Source organism: Coregonus clupeaformis, chromosome 19 (genome assembly GCF_020615455.1).
Source record: "Coregonus clupeaformis isolate EN_2021a chromosome 19, ASM2061545v1, whole genome shotgun sequence".
Lineage (NCBI taxonomy): Eukaryota > Metazoa > Chordata > Actinopteri > Salmoniformes > Salmonidae > Coregonus > Coregonus clupeaformis.
In genome coordinates this window covers 6,126,764-6,152,572 of record NC_059210.1, presented here as the reverse complement: position 1 = coordinate 6,152,572, position 25,809 = coordinate 6,126,764, and the positions used below count along the sequence as shown (strand labels likewise).

Below are 25,809 nucleotides of genomic sequence, written 5' to 3'. Positions count from 1 at the left end.
GACGCCTCACAGGTCCTCAACTGGCAGCTTCATTAAATAGTACCCACAAAACACCAGTCTCAACGTCAACAGTGAAGAGGCGAGTCCGGGATGCTGACCTTCTATGCAGAGTTGGAAATAAAAAGAGATACTAGCATGGGTTGCTAATATGACTAGGATTGTGCCTGGCTGCTGGATATTGAAAGAAAGTTTATTTGTAAACCAATAGAACATGAGAGAAATGCTGTTTTTAATGGCATATGAGGAAGTGTTAATAAAATAATTACCTCAACATTTCTATGGTCAGATTTTGGCTAGGCTACTTTGAAACAAGGTAAGACATGCCTCATAAAATTACATAAAACATCCAAGTGCTGACTGGCTCCGCTCAGATGCAAGGTGGGTGATGTGCGTTGCGCAACAGGCCTTCTCTCCGCTCTTGTGAACCATGCCTCGAGTATGTCAACAGAATCAAGCCTTTGCTACCGATGCACCAAGTCTGAAACCAACAGGAGCCTGAACAGCTTCTACCCCCAAGCCATGACTGCTAAATAGTTAGTCCAGGTAGCTATTGGTTAACTATTTAACTATCTGCATTTACCCTTTTTTCACCAGCTCTTTTGAATCATCACATACGCTGCTGTTACTGTTTATCTATCCTGTTGCTTAGTCACTTTATCCCTACCGATATGTACATATTTACGTACAGTACCAGTCAAAAGTTTGAACACACCTACTCATTCCAGGGTATTTCTTTATTTTTACTATTTTCTACATTGTAGAATAATAGTGAAGACATCAAAACTATGAAATAACACATATGGAATCATGTAGTAACCAAAAAAGTGTTAAACAAATCAAAATATATTTTATATTTGAGATTCTTCAAAGTAGCCACCCTTTGCCTTGATGACAGCTTTGCACACTCTTGGCATTCTCTCAACCAGCTTCACCTGGAATGCTTTTCCAACAGTCTTGAAGGAGTTCCCACATATGCTGAGCACTTGTTGGCTGCTTTTCCTTCACTCTGCCGTCCGACTGATCCCAAACCATCTCAATTGGGTTGAGGTCGGGGGATTGTGGAGGCCAGGTCGTCTGATGCAGCACATCACTCTCCTTATTGGGTCAAATAGCCCTTACACAGCCTGTAGGTGTGTTGGGTCATTGTCCTGTTGAAAAACAAATGATAGTCCCACTAAGCGCAAACCAGATGGGATGGCGTATCGCTGCAGAATGCTGTGGTAGCCATGCTGGTTAAGTGTGCCTTGAATTCTAAATAAATCACAGACAGTGTCACCAGCAAAGCACCCCACACCATCACACCTTCCTCCTCCATGCTTCACGGTGGGAACCACACATGCAAAGACACGGCAGTTGAAACCATAAATCTCACATTTAGACTCATCAGACCAAAGGACAGATTTCCACCGGTCTAATGTCCATTGCTCATGTTTCTTGGCCCAAGCAAGTCTCTTCTTCTTATTGGTGTCCTTTATTAGTGGTTTCTTTGCAGCATTTCGACCATGAACGCCTGATTCACGCAGTCTCCTCTGAACAGTTGATGTGTCTGTTACTTGAACTCTGAAGCATTTATTTGGGCTGCAATCTGAGGTGCAGTTAATTGCAGATTTCTGTGGCTGGTAACTCTAATGAACTTATCCTCTGCAGCAGAGGTAACTCTGGGTCTTCCTTTCCTGTGGCGGTCCTCATGAGAGCCAGTTTCAGAATAGCGCTTGATGTTTTTTTGCGACTGCACTTGAAGAAACTTTCAAAGTTCTTGAAATGTTCTGTATTGACTGACCTTCATGTCTTAAAGTAATGATGGACTGTCATTTCTCTTTGCTTATTTGAGCTGTTCTTGCCATAATATGGACTTGGTCTTTTACCAAATAGGGCTATCTTCTGTATACCACCCCTACCTTGTCACAACACAACTTATTGGCTCAAACGTTTTTTCCTCCCCAATTTCGTGATTGGTTGGATACAATTGGTAGTTAGTCTTCTCCCATCACTGCAACTCCCGTACGGACACGGGAGAGGCGAAGGTCGGGAGCCGTGCGTCCTCCGAAACACAACCCAACCGAGTCGCGCTGCTTCTTGACACAGGTGTACGGCGTTTCCACCAATGTGTCGGAGGAAACGCCGTACACCTGGCGACCGTGTCAGCGTGCACTGCGCCCGGCCCGCTAGTGCGCGATGGGACAAGGAAATCCCTACCGGCCAAACCCTCCCCTAACCTGGACGACGCTGGGCCAATTGTGCGCCTCCCAATGGGTCTCCCGGTCGCAGCCGACTGCGACAGAGCCTGTACTCGAACCAGGATCTCTAGTGGCACAGCTAGCACTGCGATGCAGTGAAGCTGGTTGAGAGAATGGGTGGATACTTTGTAGAAAATCAAATATAAAATATATTTTGATTTAACACTTTTTTTGGTTAGTACATGATTCCATATGTGTTATTTCATAGTTTTGACGTATTCACTATTATTCTACAATGTAAAAATAAAGATAAACCCTTGAATGAGTAGGTGTGTCCAAACTTTGACTGGTACTGTAAATTGTATATAGCCAAGTTATTACTTCGTACCCCTGCACATCGACTCGGTACCTTGTAGCCTAATTAGACTATATGGCTATAAAGGGGAAAGTTGTGTAAATTAAATAAAACCTGAGAGGAAGAGGCAAACTTCAGGCTACTTTGGTGAATTTGCGAGGCATGCAAGGCAGATTACCAAGACATGCCACCTTTTCTTTTCTTTTCTGCCCCCTCCTCTCTCTCTTAAACGCTGGCTCGCCTGGGGTGGATTCATTACGCCGATTATGTTGCAAGTTTGTTCAGTCTTCCTTCTGTTGCGTGTAGAATATCCTATCCTAGTTGCGAGACATTGCAAGCCAAGAAATTGTGAGATACAGCTTTTGATTGCCGATAGATAGGACTAATGCACGGTTCTGTCTATCTGGTGGCTGACCTGCCTATACTGATAGATAGGCCTAGTGTACGGTTCTGTCTGTCTGGTGGCTGACCTGCCTATACTGATAGATAGGCCTAGTGTACGGTTCTGTCTGTCTGGTGGCTGACCTGCCTATACTGATAGATAGACCTAGTGCACGGTTCTGACTGTCTGGTGGCTGACCTGCCTATACTGATAGATAGGCCTAGTGTACGGTTCTGTCTGTCTGGTGGCTGACCTGCCTATACTGATAGATAGGCCTAGTGCACGGTTCTGACTGTCTGTCTGGTGGCTGACCTGCCTATACTGATAGATAGGCCTAGTGCACGGTTCTGTCTGTCTGGTGGCTGACCTGCCTATACTGATAGATAGGCCTAGTGCACGGTTCTGACTGTCTGGTGGCTGACCTGCCTATACTGATAGATAGGCCTAGTGCACGGTTCTGACTGTCTGGTGGCTGACCTGCCTATACTGATAGATAGGCCTAGTGCACGGTTCTGACTGTCTGTCTGGTGGCTGACCTGCCTATACTGATAGATAGGCCTAGTGCACGGTTCTGACTGTCTGTCTGGTGGCTGACCTGCCTATACTGTGCCCCTCCTCTCTCTCTCCATCCCTCGCTATGAAAGATGTCAGTGTTTGTGATCTCGGAGGAATGGCAACTATTCAGTCTCCACTGTTCCAAAAATACAGAATCTTAGGAGTAGGAATCGAATCTTGACACTCAGAAATGGGAGTAGACTTGCAAGGAGTTGAGGAATCAATTATTTTGAAGTCGACTCTCCACCACTACCTCATCGTCGTTAACAGTTGGAAGAAAGGCAGAGAAAGGCCAGCGGCAGCAGTGAAGTCCTGTATGGCAATACTTTGAGGAGTTAAATGAGAAGGAAATGCAGACTTTTGTGAGGTGGAATTGAGGTACAGTAATGGTAGTACAGGTGCAATGCTGAACCATCTGAACGGGTCGCACCGTGAGACCCAACCCATCTGAACGGGTCGCACCGTGAGACCCAACCCATCTGAACGGGTCGCACCGTGAGACCCAAACCATCTGAACGGGTCGCACCGTGAGACCCAACCCATCTGAACGGGTCGCACCGTAAGACCCAAACCGTTGCACAGCTGCATTTTGAATTCAGAATATTTTTCTCTACTTCCTAAGGCGGCTGAAGAAATTCGGCATTCCGCCCCGGGTCCTCTCCAAATACTAGCGTTATACCATCAAGAGCATCCTGACCGGTTGCATCACGGCCTGGTACTGCTCCGTCCATGACCGCAAGGCCCTCCAGAGGTGACTCACTGGAACCATGCTCCCACCCATCCAGGACATTTACACAAAACAGTGACTGAGGAAGGCCCGCAGCATCATCCAGGACCCCCCACACCCTCCAGCCACGAGCTGTTCTCTCCCTTGGGCAGACGGTACCGGAGCATGAGGTCTGATACCAACAGGCTCAGAGACAGTTTCTATCTACAAACCATCAGACTGCTGAACACTTGAACTGGACTGACCACCTGCACTGATTCTCCACACCTTAGCACACACACACACACACACACAGACATACACACATATACATTCATGCTACACACACATCACACCTGCTACCAGACTTGTATTATGATTGCTAAATACTGCACAATTTAAACATTTGCCCCCCAATCCCCCCTTCCCCAAAACATGTGTAAATATTGGACTATAAATGGTTCCTTCCTGTATTATCCTGATGCTAAAATGTCTATTCTATTCTACTGAGACATTTACTTTGTGTTCATATTCTTACCTTGTATTATTTCTTAATGTTGTTGAATTGTCCAGAAGGAACCTGCAAGTAAGCATTTTGTTTGGACAGTGTAAACCATGTGTATCCTGTACATACAACTAATACAACTTGAAACTAATTATGTATGTACATTTATGCAAAATAGATAGTAGATTTGAATATTATTCCAATGTTGGGCTTTTTAGAGACAAATATTTAAATGTGAATTTGTGGCTTAGTTGACTCATCTATCTGAGTAGTACACATATTAGCAGTGGTGGAAAAAGTACTCAGTCGTCATACTTGAGTGAAAGTAAAGATACCTAAAAGTGAAAGTCACCCAGTAAAATACTACTTGAGTAAAAGCCTAAAAGTATTTGGTTTAAAATATACTTAAGTATCAAAAGTAAATGTAATTGCGCAAATAAACTTAAGTATTAAAAGTAAAAGTACAAGTATAAATAATTTCAAATTCCTTAAATTAACCAAACCAGACGGTACCATTTTCTAGTTTTTATTATTTACAGAAAGCCAGGGGCACATCAACACTCAGACATCATTTACAAACAAAGCATGTGTGTTTAGTGAGTCCCCCAGATCAGAGGCAGTAGAGATGACCAGGGATGTTCTCTTGATAAGTCTGTGAATTAGGCAATTTTCCTGTCCTGGTAAGCATTCAAAATGTAACGAGTACTTTTAGGTGTCAGGGAAAATGTATGGAGTAAAAAGTACATAATTTTCTTTAGGAAATGGAGTGAAGTAAAAGTTGTCAAAAGTAGTACTTTAAAGTATTCTTACTTAAGTACTTTACACCACTGCCTTTAAATCCCTGTGAATGACTTAGAGTAGACCCATAAAACTATTTAATTTGGGACGGTTCATCTTCAGTTCGGGACGATTCTGGAAAGGTGATGAATAAAAAAGTTAGTTTCGAGCCCTGCTTGGGGGACACCACAGGTGACGGGTTCTGACTTGTCCCCAGTCGTACCCGCCAGGTAAATAGTTTGTTAAACAGGTGGTGGTGTCTATACTGTTGCCGTATTTTAAAATAGAGACTTTGATTTCAATCAATACTATTTTCCTCATCCAGGGCTGCATCTAAAGGCCTTTCTGTCAGCCTGATGGAGAGGTTGATTCAGAAGTATGGAGACTCCGTAGTCAGGATGCTGACCGTGCAGTACCGAATGAACCGTAACATCATGACCTGGGCCTCGGAGCAGATGTACCAGGGCAAGCTCACCGCACACAGCTCAGTGGAGAAACATCTGCTCAAGTAACAACTGCCTCCATGGCTGCGTTTACACAGGCAGCCCAATTCTGATCTTTTGCCCAATTATTGGCATCTGGTCTGATGTGGTCAAAATATCAATAATTTAGGCAAAATATCAGAATTGGGCTGCCTGTGTAAACGCAGTCCATTGATCTCACATAAATTATTATACATTTTAATGAGGGTTTAGGATCAGGGTTGGGGTCAATTCCATTTCAAATCAGTGAATTCTGTAATTAAACTGAAAGTCCAATTTTGACTTTCATTCCAGACTTTCAGTTAATTCCTGGATTGACTGAATGAAGTTGACTTTCGCTTTCACTTCATAAATTGAAATGGAATTGACCCCCAACCCTGTAAGGAACCCAGTTCTAACATTGATCTTTCCCCTGAACAGAGATCTCCCAGGAGTAGCCAGTGTTGACGAGACCAGCACCCCTCTCCTCCTCATAGACACAGCAGGGTGCGGGCTCAGTGAGATGGAGGTGACCGACGAACAGTCCAAAGGAAACCAAGGTCAGCTTTCTAAATGTTCTGATAAGGTGTCCTATTCCCTGTTGGTGGTTGTTTTTATGTATATGATTCTGTTGTGATAATGTTTTCTTACTATTACCAAACCAGAATGTCCCCTAACTCAACACTATGACATAGTCTAAACTAAGAGGAAGCTCACTCGGGTATCTTGTCTTCTTAAATCTAATAAACTAATTGTGATTAACTCTTATTCTGACAAACAGGTGAGGTGGACATTGTGGAACTGCACATCAAAGCGTTGACTGAAGCAGGGGTGAAACCCAAAGACATCGCTGTTATTGCCCCTTATAATCTGCAGGTGAGTCAGGGCTGCTTTCACCTCTGTTTTTAGTGGAGATCAGTTGAGTTTTTTTGCAGAGCCCAGTGTGTTGAAAGATCTGAAACGTGTTTGTGACAGAAGGTGGGTGTTCTGATGGTCTGTGTTTTCAGGTGGATCTCCTGCGCCAGCGTCTCTCAGCGAGACATCCTGATCTGGAGATCAGGTCTGTAGATGGCTTCCAGGGCAGAGAGAAGGAGGCTGTGGTGCTGACCTTGGTCAGATCCAACAGGAAAGGTAAACTAGCGTGTGTGTGTGTGTGTGTGTGTGTGTGTGTGTGTATAGTCTGCTTCATCACCAATGTGCTGATGTACTAAGTTTACGTCTCTCCTTCAGGTGAGATAGGGTTCTTAGCTGAGGACCGGAGGATCAACGTGGCGGTGACTCGAGCCAGACGTCACCTGGCCCTAGTGTGTGACACGCAGACCGTCCAGACCCACGCCTTCCTCAAGTCCCTCGTCGATCACATGACCCAGCACGGAGATGTACGCACCGCCTTTGAGTACCTGCAGGTAGGTCAATATCCTTTTGGGATCAATAACGTATCAATCAATCAAGGAATGTTTTTGTAGTCCTCTCCATTTTAAATGTAATTATTTTGCTATCGATATTGGCAATACTAGCCAAAAATACAGGGCCTTCAGAAAGTATTGACTTATTCCACATTGTGTTACAGCCTGAAATCAAAATGGATTAAATGTAAAAAAAAATCTCTCACAAATCTACACACATTACCCCCGTAATGACAAAGTGAAAACATCCTCCAGTAATCTGCTGTGAGGTCAAAGGCTGTTAATAGAACTGTCATGCTAATACCAGATTATTCACCGTAAGCAGTTTTCTATTTACTGCTCTCGGGTGTCCTCTCCGGCAACTGAGCTAGGAACGGCGCCTGTATCTCTGTAGGGACTGGGTGTATTGATACACCATCCAAAGTGTAATTAATAACTTCACCGTGCTCAAAGGGATATTCAATGTCTGCTTCTTCTTTTTTTTTTTTTTACCGTTCTACCAATCAGTGTCCTTCTTTGCGAGGTATTGGAAAACCTCCCTGGTCTTTGTGGTTGAATCTGTGTTTGAAATTCACTGTTCGACTGAGGGACCTTACAGATAATTGTATGTGTGGGGTACAGAGATGGGGTAGTCATTCAGAAATCATGTTAAAGACTATTATTATAGTCCATGCAACTTATTTGACTTGTTAAGCATTTTTTTAAACTCGTGAACCTTTTTAGGCTTGCCATAACAAAGGGGTTGAATACTTAAGACATTTCAGCTTTTCATTTTAAATTAATTTGTAAAAATGTATAAAAACATAATTCCACTTTGACATTATGGGGTATTGTGTGTAGGCCAGTGACAATAAATCTAAATGTAATCCATTTAAATTTCAGGCTGTAACTAAATACAATTTTGAAAAAGTGAAGGCACTGTGTGTATATATACTGAACAAAAATATAAACGCAACAATTTTAACGATTTTACTGAGTTACAGTTCATATAAGGAAATCAGTCAATTGAAATATATAAATTAGGCCCTAATCTATGGATTTCACATGACTGGGCAGGGGCCCAGTCAATCAGAATGAGTTTTTCCCCCCCAAAAGGGCTTTATTACAGACAGTTTCATCAGCTGTCCGGGTGACTGGTCTCAGATGCTATTGTGAGGCCGGTTGGATGTACTGCCAAATTCTCTAAAACGACGTTGGTTCAGAAATGAACATTTAAATTCTCTGGCAACAGCTCTGGTGGACATTCCTGCAGTCAGGATGCCAGTTGCTGCTCCCTCAAAACATGAGACATCTGTGGCATTGTGTTGTGGGACAAGACTACACATTTTATAGTGGGCTTTTATTGTCACCAGCACAAGGTGCACCTGTGTAATGGTCATGCTATTTAATCAGCTTATTGATATGCCACACTTGTCAGGTGGATGGATTATCTTGGCAAATGAGAAATGCTCACAAACAGGGATGTAAACAAATGTGTGTAAAAAATGTGAGTGAAATAAGCTTTTTGTGCGTATGGAACATTTCTGGGATGCTACTGTCAGGCCTACGGGCCCTGGCCCTGTGGTGGGGACCATCTGCTACTGTCAGGCCTACGGGCCCTGGCCCTGTGGTGGGGACCATCTGCTACTGTCAGGCCTACGGGCCCTGGCCCTGTGGTGGGGACCATCTGCTACTGTGAGGCCTACGGGCCCTGGCCCAGTGGTGGGGACCATCTGCTACTGTCAGGCCTACGGGCCCTGGCCCAGTGGTGGGGACCATCTGCTACTGTCAGGCCTACGGGCCCTGGCCCTGTGGTGGGGACCATCTGCTACTGTCAGGCCTACGGGCCCTGGCCCTGTGGTGGGGACCATCTGCTACTGTGAGGCCTACGGGCCCTGGCCCAGTGGTGGGGACCATCTGCTACTGTCAGGCCTACGGGCCCTGGCCCTGTGGTGGGGACCATCTGCTACTGTCAGGCCTACGGGCCCTGGCCCTGTGGTGGGGACCATCTGCTACTGTCAGGCCTACGGGCCCTGGCCCTGTGGTGGGGACCATCTGCTACTGTCAGGCCTACGGGCCCTGGCCCAGTGGTGGGGACCATCTGCTACTGTCAGGCCTACGGGCCCTGGCCCTGTGGTGGGGACCATCTGCTACTGTCAGGCCTACGGGCCCTGGCCCTGTGGTGGGGACCATCTGCTACTGTCAGGCCTACGGGCCCTGGCCCTGTGGTGGGCACCATCTGCTACTGTCAGGCCTACGGGCCCTGGCCCTGTGGTGGGGACCATCTGCTACTGTCAGGCCTACGGGCCCTGGCCCTGTGGTGGGGACCATCTGCTACTGTCAGGCCTACGGGCCCTGGCCCTGTGGTGGGGACCATCTGCTACTGTCAGGCCTACGGGCCCTGGCCCTGTGGTGGGGACCATCTGCTACTGTCAGGCCTACGGGCCCTGGCCCTGTGGTGGGGACCATCTGCTACTGTCAGGCCTACGGGCCCTGGCCCTGTGGTGGGCACCATCTGCTACTGTCAGGCCTACGGGCCCTGGCCCTGTGGTGGGCACCATCTGCTACTGTCAGGCCTACGGGCCCTGGCCCTGTGGTGGGGACCATCTGCTACTGTGAGGTCTACGGGCCCTGGCCCAGTGGTGGGGACCATCTGCTACTGTCAGGCCTACGGGCCCTGGCCCAGTGGTGGGGACCATCTGCTACTGTCAGGCCTACGGGCCCTGGCCCTGTGGTGGGGACCATCTGCTACTGTCAGGCCTACGGGCCCTGGCCCTGTGGTGGGGACCATCTGCTACTGTGAGGCCTACGGGCCCCTGGCCCAGTGGTGGGGACCATCTGCTACTGTCAGGCCTACGGGCCCTGGCCCTGTGGTGGGGACCATCTGCTACTGTCAGGCCTACGGGCCCTGGCCCTGTGGTGGGGACCATCTGCTACTGTCAGGCCACGGGCCCTGGCCCTGTGGTGGGGACCATCTGCTACTGTCAGGCCTACGGGCCCTGGCCCTGTGGTGGGGACCATCTGCTACTGTCAGGCCTACGGGCCCTGGCCCAGTGGTGGGGACCATCTGCTACTGTCAGGCCTACGGGTCCTGGCCCTGTGGTGGGGACCATCTGCTACTGTCAGGCCTACGGGCCCTGGCCCTGTGGTGGGGACCATCTGCTACTGTCAGGCCTACGGGCCCTGGCCCTGTGGTGGGCACCATCTGCTACTGTCAGGCCTACGGGCCCTGGCCCTGTGGTGGGGACCATCTGCTACTGTCAGGCCTACGGGCCCTGGCCCTGTGGTGGGGACCATCTGCTACTGTCAGGCCTACGGGCCCTGGCCCTGTGGTGGGGACCATCTGCTACTGTCAGGCCTACGGGCCCTGGCCCTGTGGTGGGGACCATCTGCTACTGTCAGGCCTACGGGCCCTGGCCCTGTGGTGGGGACCATCTGCTACTGTCAGGCCTACGGGCCCTGGCCCTGTGGTGGGGACCATCTGCTACTGTCAGGCCTACGGGCCCTGGCCCTGTGGTGGGGACCATCTGCTACTGTCAGGCCTACGGGCCCTGGCCCTGTGGTGGGGACCATCTGCTACTGTCAGGCCTACGGGCCCTGGCCCTGTGGTGGGGACCATCTGCTACTGTCAGGCCTACGGGCCCTGGCCCTGTGGTGGGGACCATCTGCTACTGTCAGGCCTACGGGCCCTGGCCCTGTGGTGGGGACCATCTGCTACTGTCAGGCCTACGGGCCCTGGCCCTGTGGTGGGGACCATCTGCTACTGTCAGGCCTACGGGCCCTGGCCCTGTGGTGGGGACCATCTGCTACTGTCAGGGGGCTCCCATGGGCTGAGTTGTATCCTGCAAGGTGATCACGACAGACTCATCCACCCTGAGGTGGGGTGCGCTGCACTAAGGCAAATTGATTTGGGGGGGGGTATGGACACTGGTGCGGAGCGCACTGCATGTCAATTACCCTGAGTATCTGGCACTCAGGCACTTTCCCCTGTTTTTGTCGGTCCGGCTTATGCTGGACAGAACCAACAATATGTCAGTGGTGGCGTACATCAACAGACAGGGAGAGACACCCTGCCACCCTGCCTCCCTGCCACCCTGCCTCCCTGCCACCCTGCCACCCTGCCTCCCTGCCACCTGCCACCCTGCCACCCTGCCAACCTGCCTCCCTGCCACCCTGCTACCCTGCCTCCCTGCCACCCTGCCACCCTGCCAACCTGCCACCCTGCCACCCTGGGGGTTGATGTCCCTCTCCCTCCTAACCTTGGCTCGCTCCCTATTGCTGGGGAGCAGTGAGCACATGCTTTTGCTTTGGGCGATGCATGTCCCCGGTTGCCTCAACTTGGGTGCAGATCTTTTATCCAGGTGGGACCCTCTCTCTCTGGAGTGGAGGCTCTCCCAAGTATGGGACATTTTCGGCAGGGCCGACGTAGATTTTTACGCATCGTGAGAAAACACGCAGTCTAGTTTTCTCGATGAGGGACCCGAGTGCCCCCCTTGGAAACGGGCGCTCTGGCGCCCCAGTGGCCTCGGTCCCCTTCTTTACGCGTTTCCACCAGTGGTTCTGATTCAGCCCAAGTTGGAGAGGGTGCGCCATTTAATTTTGTGGCTTCCCATTAGCCCAGGCAGCCTTGGTTCACGGAGATCAATCGCCTTTTAGGCGGGGACCCGTGGAAACTCCCGTTGTGCAGGGACCTGTTGTCCCAGGCACACAGGCAGGTTTGGCAAGTGAGGCCAGAGATTTGGTTCTTATGGGTCTGGCCCCTGAGAGGGCCAATCTGATGGCTAGAGGTTTACCTCTGAATGTTATTGCTACCATTCAGTCTGCGAGGGCGCCCTCCATGAGATGGCTGTATGCATATAAGTGGCAAGCGTTTTGAGCTCTGGTGCCAAGGTAAAGGAATTGTTCCTTTTCAGTGCTTCTTCAAGGCGCTCTCTAAACAGGGTCTCTCCCACTGGATTTTGGAGACTATCTCCCTGGCATATAGCAGCAAGGGTTACCTAGTGGTGTCAGCGCCCACTCCACCAGGGGTCTGCCGGCGTCTTGGGCGTTTGTTTAATAGGAGATATTTGTGCTGCTGCGAGTTGGGCATCACCACACACTATTGTGAGGTTTTATCGCTTGGATGTCACTGCTCCCAGTGTTGCCCACAGTGTGCTTACGGTTGGGACCGGGGAAAGTCACTAGGCAGCACGCCGTGTGCGCAATACCCAGACGGTTGCATCTGGCGGGGTCAGGTCTGGGTGGTCTGCCACGGGCCGTTTCATTTGGTATCCGTTGGGGTCGGCTTGGGGCGTGATTATATTTCCCCATAGCATGTTGACTGACTGAAAGGGAACGGAACATTATGACTATATAACTACTGTTCCCTGAATGAGGGAAACTAGGTACAACACCTGTTGGGCCCCGCGCCGCCCGTTCCTGGGCTCGGTGAAGAGCGGGATTAACTTGAAGGAATTAATCCGAGCCTCACGCTTATCACCTGTGGAAGGCGGGGCTTCTAGCGAGGCGCGGATTTCATTGGCCTTGTCAGGCGTGTAGATCCTTCAACCGAAGTCGCGAGAGTGCAACTCCCATAGTATGTTGTACCTGGTTTCCCTCTGAGGGAACAGTAGTTAGTCATAACATTACGATATTGCCAATACTAGCCTAAAGAATATCGATATTGGCAATAATGGTCTAAAAATATCGATATAGGCAATACTAGCCAAAAAAATATTGATTACGATATTGGCAATACTAGTCTAAAAAAATATTGTTATCCATATCGGCAATATTAGCCTGAGAAATAAGTTGGTATAAATCCATCCCTACCTACAGGACATTGTGCCCCAGAACTACACCAGAGACCACAGAGACACCAAGGCTAACAACACTAAAGCTACTGCTAGCAGCTCTTCCTCCAATAAGCAGAAGGGCCAGGCTGGGAGCAAAGTGGAGCCAGGACACAAGAGGACCTCTGGGGGGAACAAGTCCCAGGGAGGAGACCCCCAGCCCCAGACCCAGCCCCAGACCCGGACCCAGACCCAGACCCGGACAGGTTCAGGTGTGGCGTCACTCGTACACTGTAATAATATGGACATCAAGGTTAACGGTTTGGGGAGGCTGGTTTTCCAGACACAGATTAAGCCTAGTCCTAGACTACAAAATCAAGCTCAATGGAGAATCTCAATTGAAAAATACTTTTTTTATTCCAGGTTTAATCTAACCCCTTGCTGTGGTAGTGATACAGAAATATGCACGCAACTCAAAAATGAATCAAAACTTTTAACATGTTCACGTTGATTCGCATGACACAGGTCCCAGCGCACAGAGCGGAGCCAGACGTTCCACCCCCACAGAGGAGGAGCAGAGACAGACCCAGATGAAGTACCTGGAGATCAAGGACCAGGTGGAGTGGTTCCTCCGGGACCCAGACCAGACTGAGCTACGGTTTCCCTCGACCCTCAACTCCCACGACCGCCTGCTGGTTCACCAGGTATATAATGCTTTGTTGACTGACAGTTTTTATTAGTGTGCTTGCATCTGCAACTTAACTTCTACCGCTACCATTAAAATACTTCTGGACAGCTGAAACAAGCACCGTTTTTCTTCAGGAAAATTACCTTTTTGTAGTTGTACATTTATCAATGTACAAATTGTGGTGAGGCTTTTCATTTTATGTTTCTCTTCGACACCGCAGAGGAGCTGGGCCTGTGTTGTACTTTCATGTTGTACTTTGTTTGTTACTGTGCAAATAAATACAACTAAAATCTAAAACAGGTTGCAGAGGAGCTGGGCCTGAACCATGAGAGCCAGGGAGAGGGAAAGGACAGATGCATCACCGTCTCCAGACTCCCAGCAGGGCCTAACCAGGCTGGGGAAGGAGAGGGGCAACAATCCCTACAACCAGCAGCCGTCCTGGAGGGAGAGAAGAGCGTCACAGAGCCTCCTGCAGGACCTTCATGTCAACCAGCAGCACCTGTAGATCTGAAGACTTTACATCTGGAACGAATGAGACGGGAGCAGGAGAAGAGGGAGGAGAAGCATCTAGAAGCATCAGCCGTCCGTACAGCAGGACAGACTCCGACTGCTAAGAAGACCAAGGCAAAAGGTTGGTGTAAAAATGTTTGATCAACATTTGTCAAGGCTCACTCTAATTGCCTGCTTCATGTTTGATCCGATATTTATATTGATGATTTCTCTCCCCTTAGGAAAGACCAAGAAGACCAAAGCGGGTGCCTGTGAGATCGCTGCGGCTGCCACAGCGGACGATGACTTCGACACCCTAATAGATGCTGTGTTGAAGGCAGAACGCGTCTGTAGTTTTGTCAAGTGTAAAACGTCAGTAGTTCATCTGGGACAACTCTGTCTGTTCTGCAACAGACAGTACTGCCTCGGTCACCACATCCCTGAGGTAAGACTCAGTACTGCCTCGGTCACCACATCCCTGAGGTAAGACTCAGTACTGCCTCGGTCACCACATCCCTGAGGTAAGACTCAGATTGTTTCTAGATGTAGGAAAATCATTTTCTGACTATTGCTCTCACTGTATTGTGTTCCACTGTATAGTGTTCCACTGTATAGTATACATTGGCGTTTTTAGCTGTCAGAGTTCATCCGTTAACTCGAGTTCATTTAATCAAGATGTCTATATTCTTGTAATGTTTTTAGTCCAATGCAGCCGTTTTGATCTCTATCAAATCATTTCTGGTTAACAAATAAGTACCTTACTATGATTGATTGTTTTTAATTAAAATGGCCAAGGACACAAAAATAGCTTCTTAGCAAAATGCAATTTCTCAAGCAAGAATATAACTAGGGCAGTCTGTAAGTGGTCTGAGGGGGAGGGGCCTAATGGGAGAAAACCAGCTCTTATTGGCAGAGAAGAGGGCAAACTCTCTTTGTTATTGGTCTACATTTTACATTTACATTTTAGTCATTTAGCAGACGCTCTTATCCAGAGCCCTAATTTTTTGTAACTCTTATCTACCAATGGTCACGTTCAGGAATATTTTGTATTTGGTAGACTGAATTAATTTAGTTTCACATTTTTGAAAACGGTCTTCTCTGATGTAACTGTGTTGTAACTCCTCTATGTACTGTGTTGTAACTCCTCTATGTACTGTGTTGTAACTCCTATATGTACTGTGTTGTAACTCCTCTATGTACTGTGTTGTAACTCCTCTATGTACTGTGTTGTAACTCCTCTATGTACTGTGTTGTAACTCCTCTATGTACTGTGTTGTAACTCCTCTATGTACTGTGGTGTAACTCCTCTATGTACTGTGGTGTAACTCCTCTATGTACTGTGTTGTAACTCCTCTGTGTTGTAACTCCTCTGTGTTGTAACTCCTCTGTGTTGTAACTCCTCTATGTACTGTGTTGTAACTCCTCTATGTACTGTGTTGTAACTCCTCTATGTACTGTGTTGTAACTCCTCTATGTACTGTGTTGTAACTCCTCTATGTACTGTGTTGTAACTCCTATGTACTGTGTTGTAACTCCTATGTACTGTGTTGTAACTCCTATGTACTGTGTTGTAACTCCTCTATGTACTGTGTTGTAACTCCTCTATGTAACTGTGTTGTAACTCCTCTATGTACTGTGTTGTAACTCATCTATGTACTGTGTTGTAACTCCTCTGTGTAACTGTGTTGTAACTCCTCTGTGTTGTAACTCCTCTATGTACTGTGTTGTAACTCCTCTATGTACTGTGTTGTAACTCCTCTATGTACTGTGTTGTAACTCCTCTATGTACTGTGTTGTAACTCCTCTATGTACTGTGGTGTAACTCCTCTATGTACTGTGGTGTAACTCCTCTGTGTTGTAACTCCTCTATGTACTGTGTTGTAACTCCTCTATGTACTGTGTTGTAACTCCTATGTACTGTGTTGTAACTCCTCTATGTACTGTGTTGTAACTCCTCTATGTACTGTGTTGTAACTCCTCTGTGTTGTAACTCCTCTATGTACTGTGTTGTAACTCCTCTGTGTTGTAACTCCTCTATGTACTGTGTTGTAACTCCTCTATGTACTGTGTTGTAACTCCTCCAGGTCCATGGGTGTGGAGACCAAGCCAAGGCCAATGCCAGGATGAGGATTAGTAAAGAAGGTGTGCTGTATGCTGGTAGTGGACACAAGGACAAGTCTGTAGATCCTAACAAGAAGGCCTATCTACACAGGAAGCTGGACTCCAAACTCAAAGGCATGGAAAAGCAGCGGAAGACCAAACCCAAGGAGAAGGAGAATAATTGACCTTTTTAAATCCAGTTTGTCAATGACTGTAAGCTCTGAGGATGACCATATGTGGGCTAAATAGATATAATTATTTAAACAGATTACTGCTAGATCATTTCAACCTGTCTGTCAATATCTTGTGTTAATATGGTATATAACTCAATGTGTCTCATACTCACACATACAGGACATCCAGTAAAGGGTGTTGTCCATTAACTTAGAGAATAGAAATGTGTCTTTTATGCTCACAACCCAGTCCCCCCGAGACACACACCCCCTGCTGGACTGGAGGCAATGGGTCATCTGCAGTGCCGCGCCTCTGAAACAATTTGTAGGGGGTTAGTGCCTTGGTCATTGGCACAACGGCAAGGGACGGTATCTAGGATGATTTCAGCAACCCTCCGGTTGCCGGCTCACTATGCACCAGATTTTCCCATCTGAGCTGGGATTCGTACTGGCAACCCTCCGGGTAAATAAAGGTGAAATAAAAAAAAAAAAAAAACTGGCACTGAGCTGGGATTCGTACTGGCAACCCTCCGGGTACTGGCACTGAGCTGGGATTCGTACTGGCAACCCTCCGGGTACTGGCAACCCTCCGGGTACTGGCCCGCTTCTCTAACCACTAGACTACTTTAATATTATTAAATATTTCTAGACTTTTATCAATGATTCCGATTATGGTTGACATTAGTATTTTTGTCGAAGATGCTACTAAAGTATATTTTTGTTTGTTTTATCTGATCATGTACTTGCAACCTTTTGTAGGCCCGTGGATCCATTTCCAAATGATATAAAATGTAAATAAATGGATTTCAGTCGGGGTGTCAACCTACTAGTAGAAAACACAAGGTGCAGTTTCGAAATATAGTTGTGCATCATCCCTCAACTAGCCCATGTCGGCAAAAAAATAAATGTTGATTGGTAAGAGGCGCTGCACTGCAGATGACCCATTGCCTCCAGTCCAGCAGGGGGTGTGTGTCTCGGGGGACTGGGTTGTGACCATAAAGACATATTTCCATTCTCTAAGTTAATGGACAATAAAGTACTACCGGCCAGCAACACAGTTTCACTTGGGGCCTGAGCCCGGTTGCATAAAACATCTTAAGTGTTTCCCTTAAGGATTTCCCTTAGGTCAGGGGAAATGATTCCTTAAGGGAATTGTTTAAGGGCGTTGCGCGCAGACGTCTAGTAAGGGGCCGTCCATTTGCCATATGGTGAGTCCCACCGATCATACGGATGCCGCCGTTTCGGGTCCTTATGTAGGTAAGGGCATACTTAAGGGGTTTTATGGTAGTTTGAAGTCATGTAAGGCGGGAGATGACCTGATTCACTCACTGAACGTCTCATCAAAGAGCATTTATTTTGGGAGATCGCAAAATAGAACTTCTACATTCAAGACAGGAGGAAACAAGTTGATTCAGAAGATAATAAAACATGTTTCTCTACTTTAATCTCAACTTGTTTCTGTTACTTTCTAGCACATCGAGCTAACTTACAGAGTAGGTAGCTAGCTAGCTAGCCAGGTAGCTAGCTTTGTAGGCAATGGATTGTGCCCCTTCCATTGTTTCGCTAAGTAGCTAGCTAGCTTTACACCTAGCTAGCTGGTTGATGTTTTCCTTTTTGCAACCAGGGCAGAGGAAAACATTCACCTGCACAAATTCACCTTAAAATGTTTTGTGCAACTGACATAGTCAACCAGGACCAGGTGGCATAAAACGTCTGAAGTTATTTTTCTCCTCATAATTGCCCTGAAAGTTTCCTTAACTTGAAGTCAGTTGCACAAAACATTTTAAGGTGAATTTCCCCCATAAATTAAGTGAAAAAGTTAAGGGTGCCCATGAGGTCCCTTAACTGCTTCATTCAGTATGGATATAAATGGAAAAAGCATTTGTGGAGGTGCCCTGGTTTCAATAAATCAAATTACATTTTATTTGTCACATATACACGTGTTTAGCAGATGTTATTACGGGTGTAGCGAAATGCTTGTGCTTCTAGCTCTGACAGTGCAGTAATATCTAACAGTTTCACAACATGTACACACAAATCTAGTAAGGAATGGAATTTAAGAATATATACATATATGGACAAGCGGCATGGACTAAGATACAGTAGAATATTATAGAATAGAATACAGTATATACATATGAGATGAGTAGTGCAAGATATGGAAACATTATTAAAGTGACTAGTGTTCCATTTCTTAAAGTGGCCAGTGATTTCAATAGGCAGCAGCAGCCTCTAATGTGCTAGTGATGGCTATTTAACAGTCTGATGGCCTTGAGATAGAAGCTGTTTCTCTCGGTCCCAGCTTTGATGCACCTGTACTGACCTCGCCTTCTGGATGATAGCGGGGTGAACAGGCAGTGGCTCGGGTGGTTGATGTCCTTGATTATCTTTTTGGCCTTCCTGTGACATCGGGTGCTGTATGTGTCTTGGAGGGCGGGTAGTTTGCCCCCGATAATGCGTTCGGCAGACCGCACCACCCTCTGGAGAGCCCTGCGGTTGTGGGCGGTGCAGTTGCCGTACCAGGCGGTGATACAGCCCGACAGCCCGACAGGATGAGTCGGACGGCAGAGTGAAGGAAAAGCAGCCAACAAGTGCTCAGTATATGTGGGAACTCCTTCAAGACTGTTGGAAAAGCATTCCAGGTGAAGCTGGTTGAGAGAACGCCAAGAGTGTGCAAAGCTGTCATCAAGGCAAAGGGTGGCTACTTTGAAGAATCTCAAATATAAAATATATGTTGATTTGTTTAACACTTTTTTGGTTACTACATGATTCCATATGTGTTATTTCATAGTTTTGATGTCTTCACTATAATTCTACAATGTAGAAAATAGTAAAAAAATAAAGAAAAACCCTTGACTGAGTAGGTGTGTCCAAACTTCTGACTGGTAGTATACATTCATACATATACCTACTGTAGGTCAGGGCCCGGTTGCATAAAACATCTGAAGTATTTCCCTTAAGGAATAGTTTTCCCTTACCTAAGGGCGTTGTTTAAGGGCGTTGCATAGAGCCCCTCAAATATTTCTTAAGATAAAGGCATCATTATTTAAGGATTTTATGGCAGAAAGAGTATCTGGTTACCAAGGAGACACACAGCCTGGAATCGAACCAGGGGGTCTGTAGTGACGCCTCAAGCACTGAGATGCAGTGTCTTAGACCGCTGCGCCACTCGGGAGCCCAGTACATGGAGTACACAGTGCAGTGAAATGCTTCCTTGCAGGTTAACCTCACGACAATGCATCAACAATAGAACAAGTAAGTAGCCAAGTGAATAAAAAAATAAAAAGCTCAATGAAATCATTTCTCCAATTTAATAATGGGCTGTTTTTTTTTATACAAATACTTACATAGTCTATATGGAAATAACAGACATGAGCCAAGCATGTTTCATTTAGTTAGTTCGACCACCTCAACATTGCTCATTTTATACAGGGTGGTGCAACTCAATATTAGGAAGGTGTTCTTAATGTTTGGTATACTCTGTGTATGTTACACATCATACAAGCCTGCATACAGCGCATTCAGAAAGTATTCAGACCCCTTGACTCTTTCCACATTTTGTTACGTTACAGCCTTATTCTAAAATGGATTAAATAGTTGTTGTTTTTTCTCATAAATCTACACACAATACCCCATAATGACAAAGCAAAAACAGGTTTTTAGACATTTTTGCCAATTTATTAAAAATAACAAAAATAAATACCTTATTTACATAAGTATTCAGACCCTTTGCTATGAGACTCGAAATTGAGCTCGGGTGCATCCTGTTTCCATTGATCATCCTTGAGATGTTTCTACAACTTGATTGGAGTCCACCTGTGGTAAATTCAATTGATTGGACATGATTTGGAAAGGCACACACCTGTCTAATATAAGGTCCCACAGTTGACAGTGCGTGTCAGAGCCCGGACTTGAACCCGATCTAACATCTCTGGAGAGACCTGAATATAGCTGTGCAGCGACGCTCCCCATCCAACCTGACAGAGCTTGAGAGGAACTGCAGAGAAGAATGGGAGAAACTCCCCAAATACAGGTGTGAAGGAAAAAAAACGATTTAATCCATTTTAGAATAAGGCTGTAACGTAAAACAAAATGTGGAAAAAGTCAAGGGGTCTGAATACTTTTCGAAGGCACCGTTTTGTTACATGGAAGTGTGAAAAGATAATACATTATTTTGTCTGTTATCTGAACTTTAACACCAACTAGATAAAAGGTAGAACAATCAGAGTTCTCTTCAAACATCTACAATGTTCGAATATGTAAATGTGGTGGTTTTATTAAAAATACAAGAATAAATACATTCTAAGAATAGTTCATATTCCATTTTATAATCAAAACATTTTGACCAGATGTATCATTATATCGAAATGGATTAAATATAAAATTACAAAATGTTATGTCAGTAAATATATTTCTTACACATTAAACAAAGTTATGATGCAAAACGATTAATTCTAGAAAGTTGCAATGCATTCCAAATGAGTTGGATTGATTATCACAATATTACTGGTGTGTATGTTATACAATATGCAGAAAATTATTGGAAATCTGTAAGATTTTTTTTTTGTATCAACGATGATATAAATATGGATATTATCAATCAATAAATAAAAAGCCATTGTGTTTACAGAGTGACTTTTGATAATCAAAAAACACATTTGTTTGTTTACTTGTTCTACTTGGCAAAGAAAACATGCAATAACTACCCACATGGCGTAATAACTACCCACATGGCGTAATAACTACCCACATGGCGTAATAACTACCCACATGGCGTAATAACTACCCACATGGCGTAATAACTACCCACATGGCGTAATAACTACCCGCATGGTGTAATAACTACCCGCATGGCGTAATAACTACCCGCATGGCGTAATAACTACCCGCATGGCGTAATAACTACCCGCATGGCGTAATAACTACCCGCATGGCGTAATAACTACCCACATGGCGTAAAAACTACCCACATGGCGTAAAAACTACCCACATGGCGTAGTAACTACCCACATGGTGTAATAACTACCCACATGGCGTAATAACTACCCACATGGCGTAATAACTACCCACATGGCGTAATAACTACCCACATTGCGTAATAACTACCCACATGGCGTAATAACTACCCACATGGCGTAATAACTACCCACATGGCGTAATAACTACCCACATGGCGTAGTAACTACCCACATGGCGTAATAACTACCCACATGGCGTAATAACTACCCACATGGCGAAATAACTACCCACATGGCGTAATAACTACCCACATGGCGTAATAACTACCCACATGGCGTAATAACTACCCACATGGCGTAATAACTACCCACATGGCGTAATAACTACCCACATGGCGTAATAACTACCCACATGGCGTAATAACTACCCGCATGGCGTAATAACTACCCGCATGGCGTAGTAACTACCCACATGGCGTAATAACTACCCACATGGCGTAATAACTACCCACATGGTGTAATAACTACCCACATGGCGTAATAACTACCCACATGGCGTAATAACTACCCACATGGCGTAATAACTACCCGCATGGTGTAATAACTACCCACATGGCGTAGTAACTACCCACATGGCGTAGTAACTACCCACATGGTGTCACTGCTGCTAATCAACATTAGAACCAATCATATTTACACCATAGCTACAACAACTAAATAAATTACAATAATATCTTTACAGTTTATTATTATTCAACATGCAAGTGATTGGTCAGACAACATCGTTTTCCCAATAATACACGATAAGAGTTTTCCTTCTTTCCCAATAATACACGATAAGAGTTTTCCTTCTTTCCCAATAATACACGATAAGAGTTTTCCTTCTTTCCCAATAATACACAATAAGAGTTTTCCTTCTTTCCCAATAATATTTTGCCTTGAATAGTGTTGTAGTGTTATAGACTCAAAATAATCTTTTGGTTTTCCAGAAATAAATGCTGGATAGAACTAGGAATTGATACTTAACTAGAAAAAGTACATTTCCTGAAGAAAATGTGGTGTGCTTGCAAGCTTGGTTTAAAGTATGTATGATTTTGAATTAAGTTATAGTAGTGGTAGTGACTGGTTATAGTTATAGTAATGGTAGTGACTGGTTATAGTTATAGTAGTGGTAGTGACTGGTTATAGTTATAGTAGTGGTAGTGTCTACAGTAGTAATGGTAGTGACTGGTTATAGTTATAGTAGTGGTAGTGACTGGTTATAGTTATAGTAGTGGTAGTGTCTGGTTATGGTTATAGTAGTGGTAGTGTCTGCAGTAGTAATGGTGGTGACTGGTTATAGTTGAAAAAGTAGGTAGATTAAAATATTGATTGATTGGTTGACAGGATAGGATGGCCTGAACATTCAACATATAGTTTGGTGTCTCTAGCTTGAACGGTTCAATTATAGTTGGTGGGTATTATATGCAAATGTTTTTGACCCTGCTGGTCATCTATGAACGTTTGAACATCTTGGAGAAAAATCAGGCCTTAATGGCCATGTACTGTTATAATCTCCACCTGCCACAGCCAGAAGGGGACTGGCCACCCCTCAGAGCCTGGTTCCTCTCTAGGTTTCTGCCTTTCTAGGGAGTTTTTCCAAGCCACCGTGCTTCTACATCTGCATCGCTTGCTGTTTGGGGTTTTAGGCTGGGTTTCTGTATAGCACTTTGTGACAACTGCTGATGTAAAAAGGGCTTTATAAATACATTTGATTGATTGATTGATTGATTGATATGAACATTTAAGTAGTTATAGTTTATAGTGCAGACCAGTGCTAGCCAAGCCCAGGACCGGTGCAGCTAGTTGTGGTTCAGTAGTTGTGTGGTTCAGTAGATGTGTGGTTGTGGTCAGCAGATGTGTGGTTGTGGTCAGCAGATGTGTGGTTGTGGTCAGTAGATGTGTGGTTCAGTAGATGTGTGGTTGTGGTCAGTAGATGTGTGGTTGTGGTCAGTAGATGTGTGGTTGTGGTCAGCAGATGTGTGGTTGTGGTCAGTAGATGTGTGGTTGTGGTCAGTAGATGTGTGGTTGTGGTCAGTAGATGTGTGGTTGTGGTCAGTAGATGTGTGGTTGTGGTCAGTAGATGTGTGGTTGTGGTCAGTAGATGTGTGGTTCAGTAGTTGTGTGGTTGTGGTCAGTAGATGTGTGGTTGTGGTCAGTAGATGTGTGGTTGTGGTCAGTAGTTGTGTGGTTCAGTAGTTGTGTGGTTCAGTAGTTGTGTGGTTGTGGTCAGTAGATGTGTGGTTGTGGTCAGCAGATGTGTGGTTGTGGTCAGTAGTTGTGTGGTTCAGTAGTTGTGTGGTTGTGGTCAGTAGATGTGTGGTTGTGGTCAGCAGATGTGTGGTTGTGGTCAGTAGTTGTGTGGTTCAGTAGATGTGTGGTTGTGGTCAGTAGATGTGTGGTTGTGGTCAGTAGATGTGTGGTTGTGGTCAGTAGATGTGTGGTTGTGGTCAGTAGATGTGTGGTTGTGGTCAGTAGATGTGTGGTTGTGGTCAGTAGATGTGTGGTTGTGGTCAGTAGATGTGTGGTTGTGGTCAGTAGATGTGTGGTTGTGGTCAGTAGATGTGTGGTTGTGGTCAGTAGATGTGTGGTTGTGGTCAGTAGATGTGTGGTTCAGTAGTTGTGTGGTTGTGGTCAGTAGATGTGTGGTTGTGGTCAGTAGATGTGTGGTTGTGGTCAGTAGTTGTGTGGTTCAGTAGTTGTGTGGTTCAGTAGTTGTGTGGTTGTGGTCAGTAGATGTGTGGTTGTGGTCAGCAGATGTGTGGTTGTGGTCAGTAGTTGTGTGGTTCAGTAGTTGTGTGGTTGTGGTCAGTAGATGTGTGGTTGTGGTCAGCAGATGTGTGGTTGTGGTCAGTAGTTGTGTGGTTCAGTAGTTGTGTGGTTGTGGTCAGTAGATGTGTGGTTGTGGTCAGTAGATGTGTGGTTGTGGTCAGTAGATGTGTGGTTGTGGTCAGTAGATGTGTGGTTGTGGTCAGTAGATGTGTGGTTGTGGTCAGTAGATATGTGGTTGTGGTCAGCAGATGTGTGGTTGTGGTCAGTAGATGTGTGGTTGTGGTCAGTAGATGTGTGGTTGTGGTCAGCAGATGTGTGGTTGTGGTCAGTAGATGTGGTCAGATTGATCGATTAGATAGGATGGCCTGAACATGTGAAAGTTGGTTTGGCGTCTCTAGCTTGAACGGTTCAAGAGTTACTGTTGATGGGTTATTTTATGCAAATGTATAAAGAATTTGAAGTTAGGATAGCCTGAGTGTTTTAAAGGTAGTCTTGTAGCTTAATTGGCCAAAGGAGCAGGACCTTTTTGAATAGCTACCTCTGTATTCCTATGGTTCCCATTCAAACCCATGTTAATTTATGCACATTGTAAATGGCTATAGTTCAAAAAGTATACAAAGTATGAAAACTCATTTGACAAGCAATCTAAGTTGGGCCAGTCTGAACATCTCAACGTTGATAGCTTAAACGGTGAAAGAGGAGATGGGTAGAGAATTTTCTAGTTCTTTACCAAGTCTATGGAGCTTTTTCTTTTTTCATTGAAATGCATTGGGAGTTCATCTAAATATTATTATAGTTCAAAAAGTATAAATGCTATCAAAAACATTTTCTCAAGCTATCTAAGCTAGGCCAGTCTGCACATTTTGGAAGTTGTTTTCATGTTTATAGCTTAAATTGTTTAAGCGCTAGAAGCAGACGGATTTAATAAGATGTAAGAAATCTAGAGGTGTGTTTTGCCTTCAGCAAGCACACCTAATAATGAATAACATCATGTGGGTTGAACTGCTCCTTCGGGGTGGAAACGAACTTCCACTTGAGTAGATTTTTCACTTAATCATGCGTTAACGTTAACGTTAACGGGAGACTAAAGTGAAAATTAAACTTACCGTAAGAGGAAGTTCGAATTCCCTCTTAGAAAAAGGGAAAGCTGTATACCCCTTGGAGTTTGGTAAAGACAGAGACTAGTTTTTAGTTTTGATAGCTTTATCAAACGCTAAAGTCAAATGAACACAAGCATATCCTGACCGTCCATTTGATCAGCGCCTTCATCTCTTGGTGATTTATGCATTCTTTAGTTGTAGTGTTATGTTCTCAACTGTGATTGGACAATTTGCAGTATGTTCGCTGAGAACTGATGATAAAAAGGTTGTACAGAAATATGTTGATGATATGGCCATTAAACACCTTTACAGTAGTAATATATAGAAAACATATAGCTCAATTTGCCTTTCGATGGCTATATTTAAAATACAATTTAGTTAAATTCAAATAATAATAGAAAGTGTGGCCAAAATCA

The 25,809-nt window shown here is 45.4% G+C and overlaps 1 protein-coding gene across 1 annotated transcript in view; it reads left to right on the top strand.

The window, feature by feature from the left end:
• ighmbp2 (immunoglobulin mu DNA binding protein 2) overlaps positions 1-16,987 on the top strand; it is a 32,130-nt gene extending 15,143 nt beyond the window's left edge. The window contains exons 10-19 of the mRNA XM_045227084.1: positions 5,783-5,965; positions 6,360-6,478; positions 6,700-6,794; positions 6,926-7,049; positions 7,149-7,324; positions 13,121-13,346; positions 13,600-13,778; positions 14,063-14,407; positions 14,499-14,696; positions 16,336-16,987. Of these exons, the coding sequence (XP_045083019.1) occupies positions 5,783-5,965; positions 6,360-6,478; positions 6,700-6,794; positions 6,926-7,049; positions 7,149-7,324; positions 13,121-13,346; positions 13,600-13,778; positions 14,063-14,407; positions 14,499-14,696; positions 16,336-16,536 (1,846 nt within the window). The 3' untranslated portion in view covers positions 16,537-16,987. The remainder of the gene's footprint in view (positions 1-5,782; positions 5,966-6,359; positions 6,479-6,699; positions 6,795-6,925; positions 7,050-7,148; positions 7,325-13,120; positions 13,347-13,599; positions 13,779-14,062; positions 14,408-14,498; positions 14,697-16,335) is intronic.
• Positions 16,988-25,809: the final 8,822 nt, after the last annotated feature.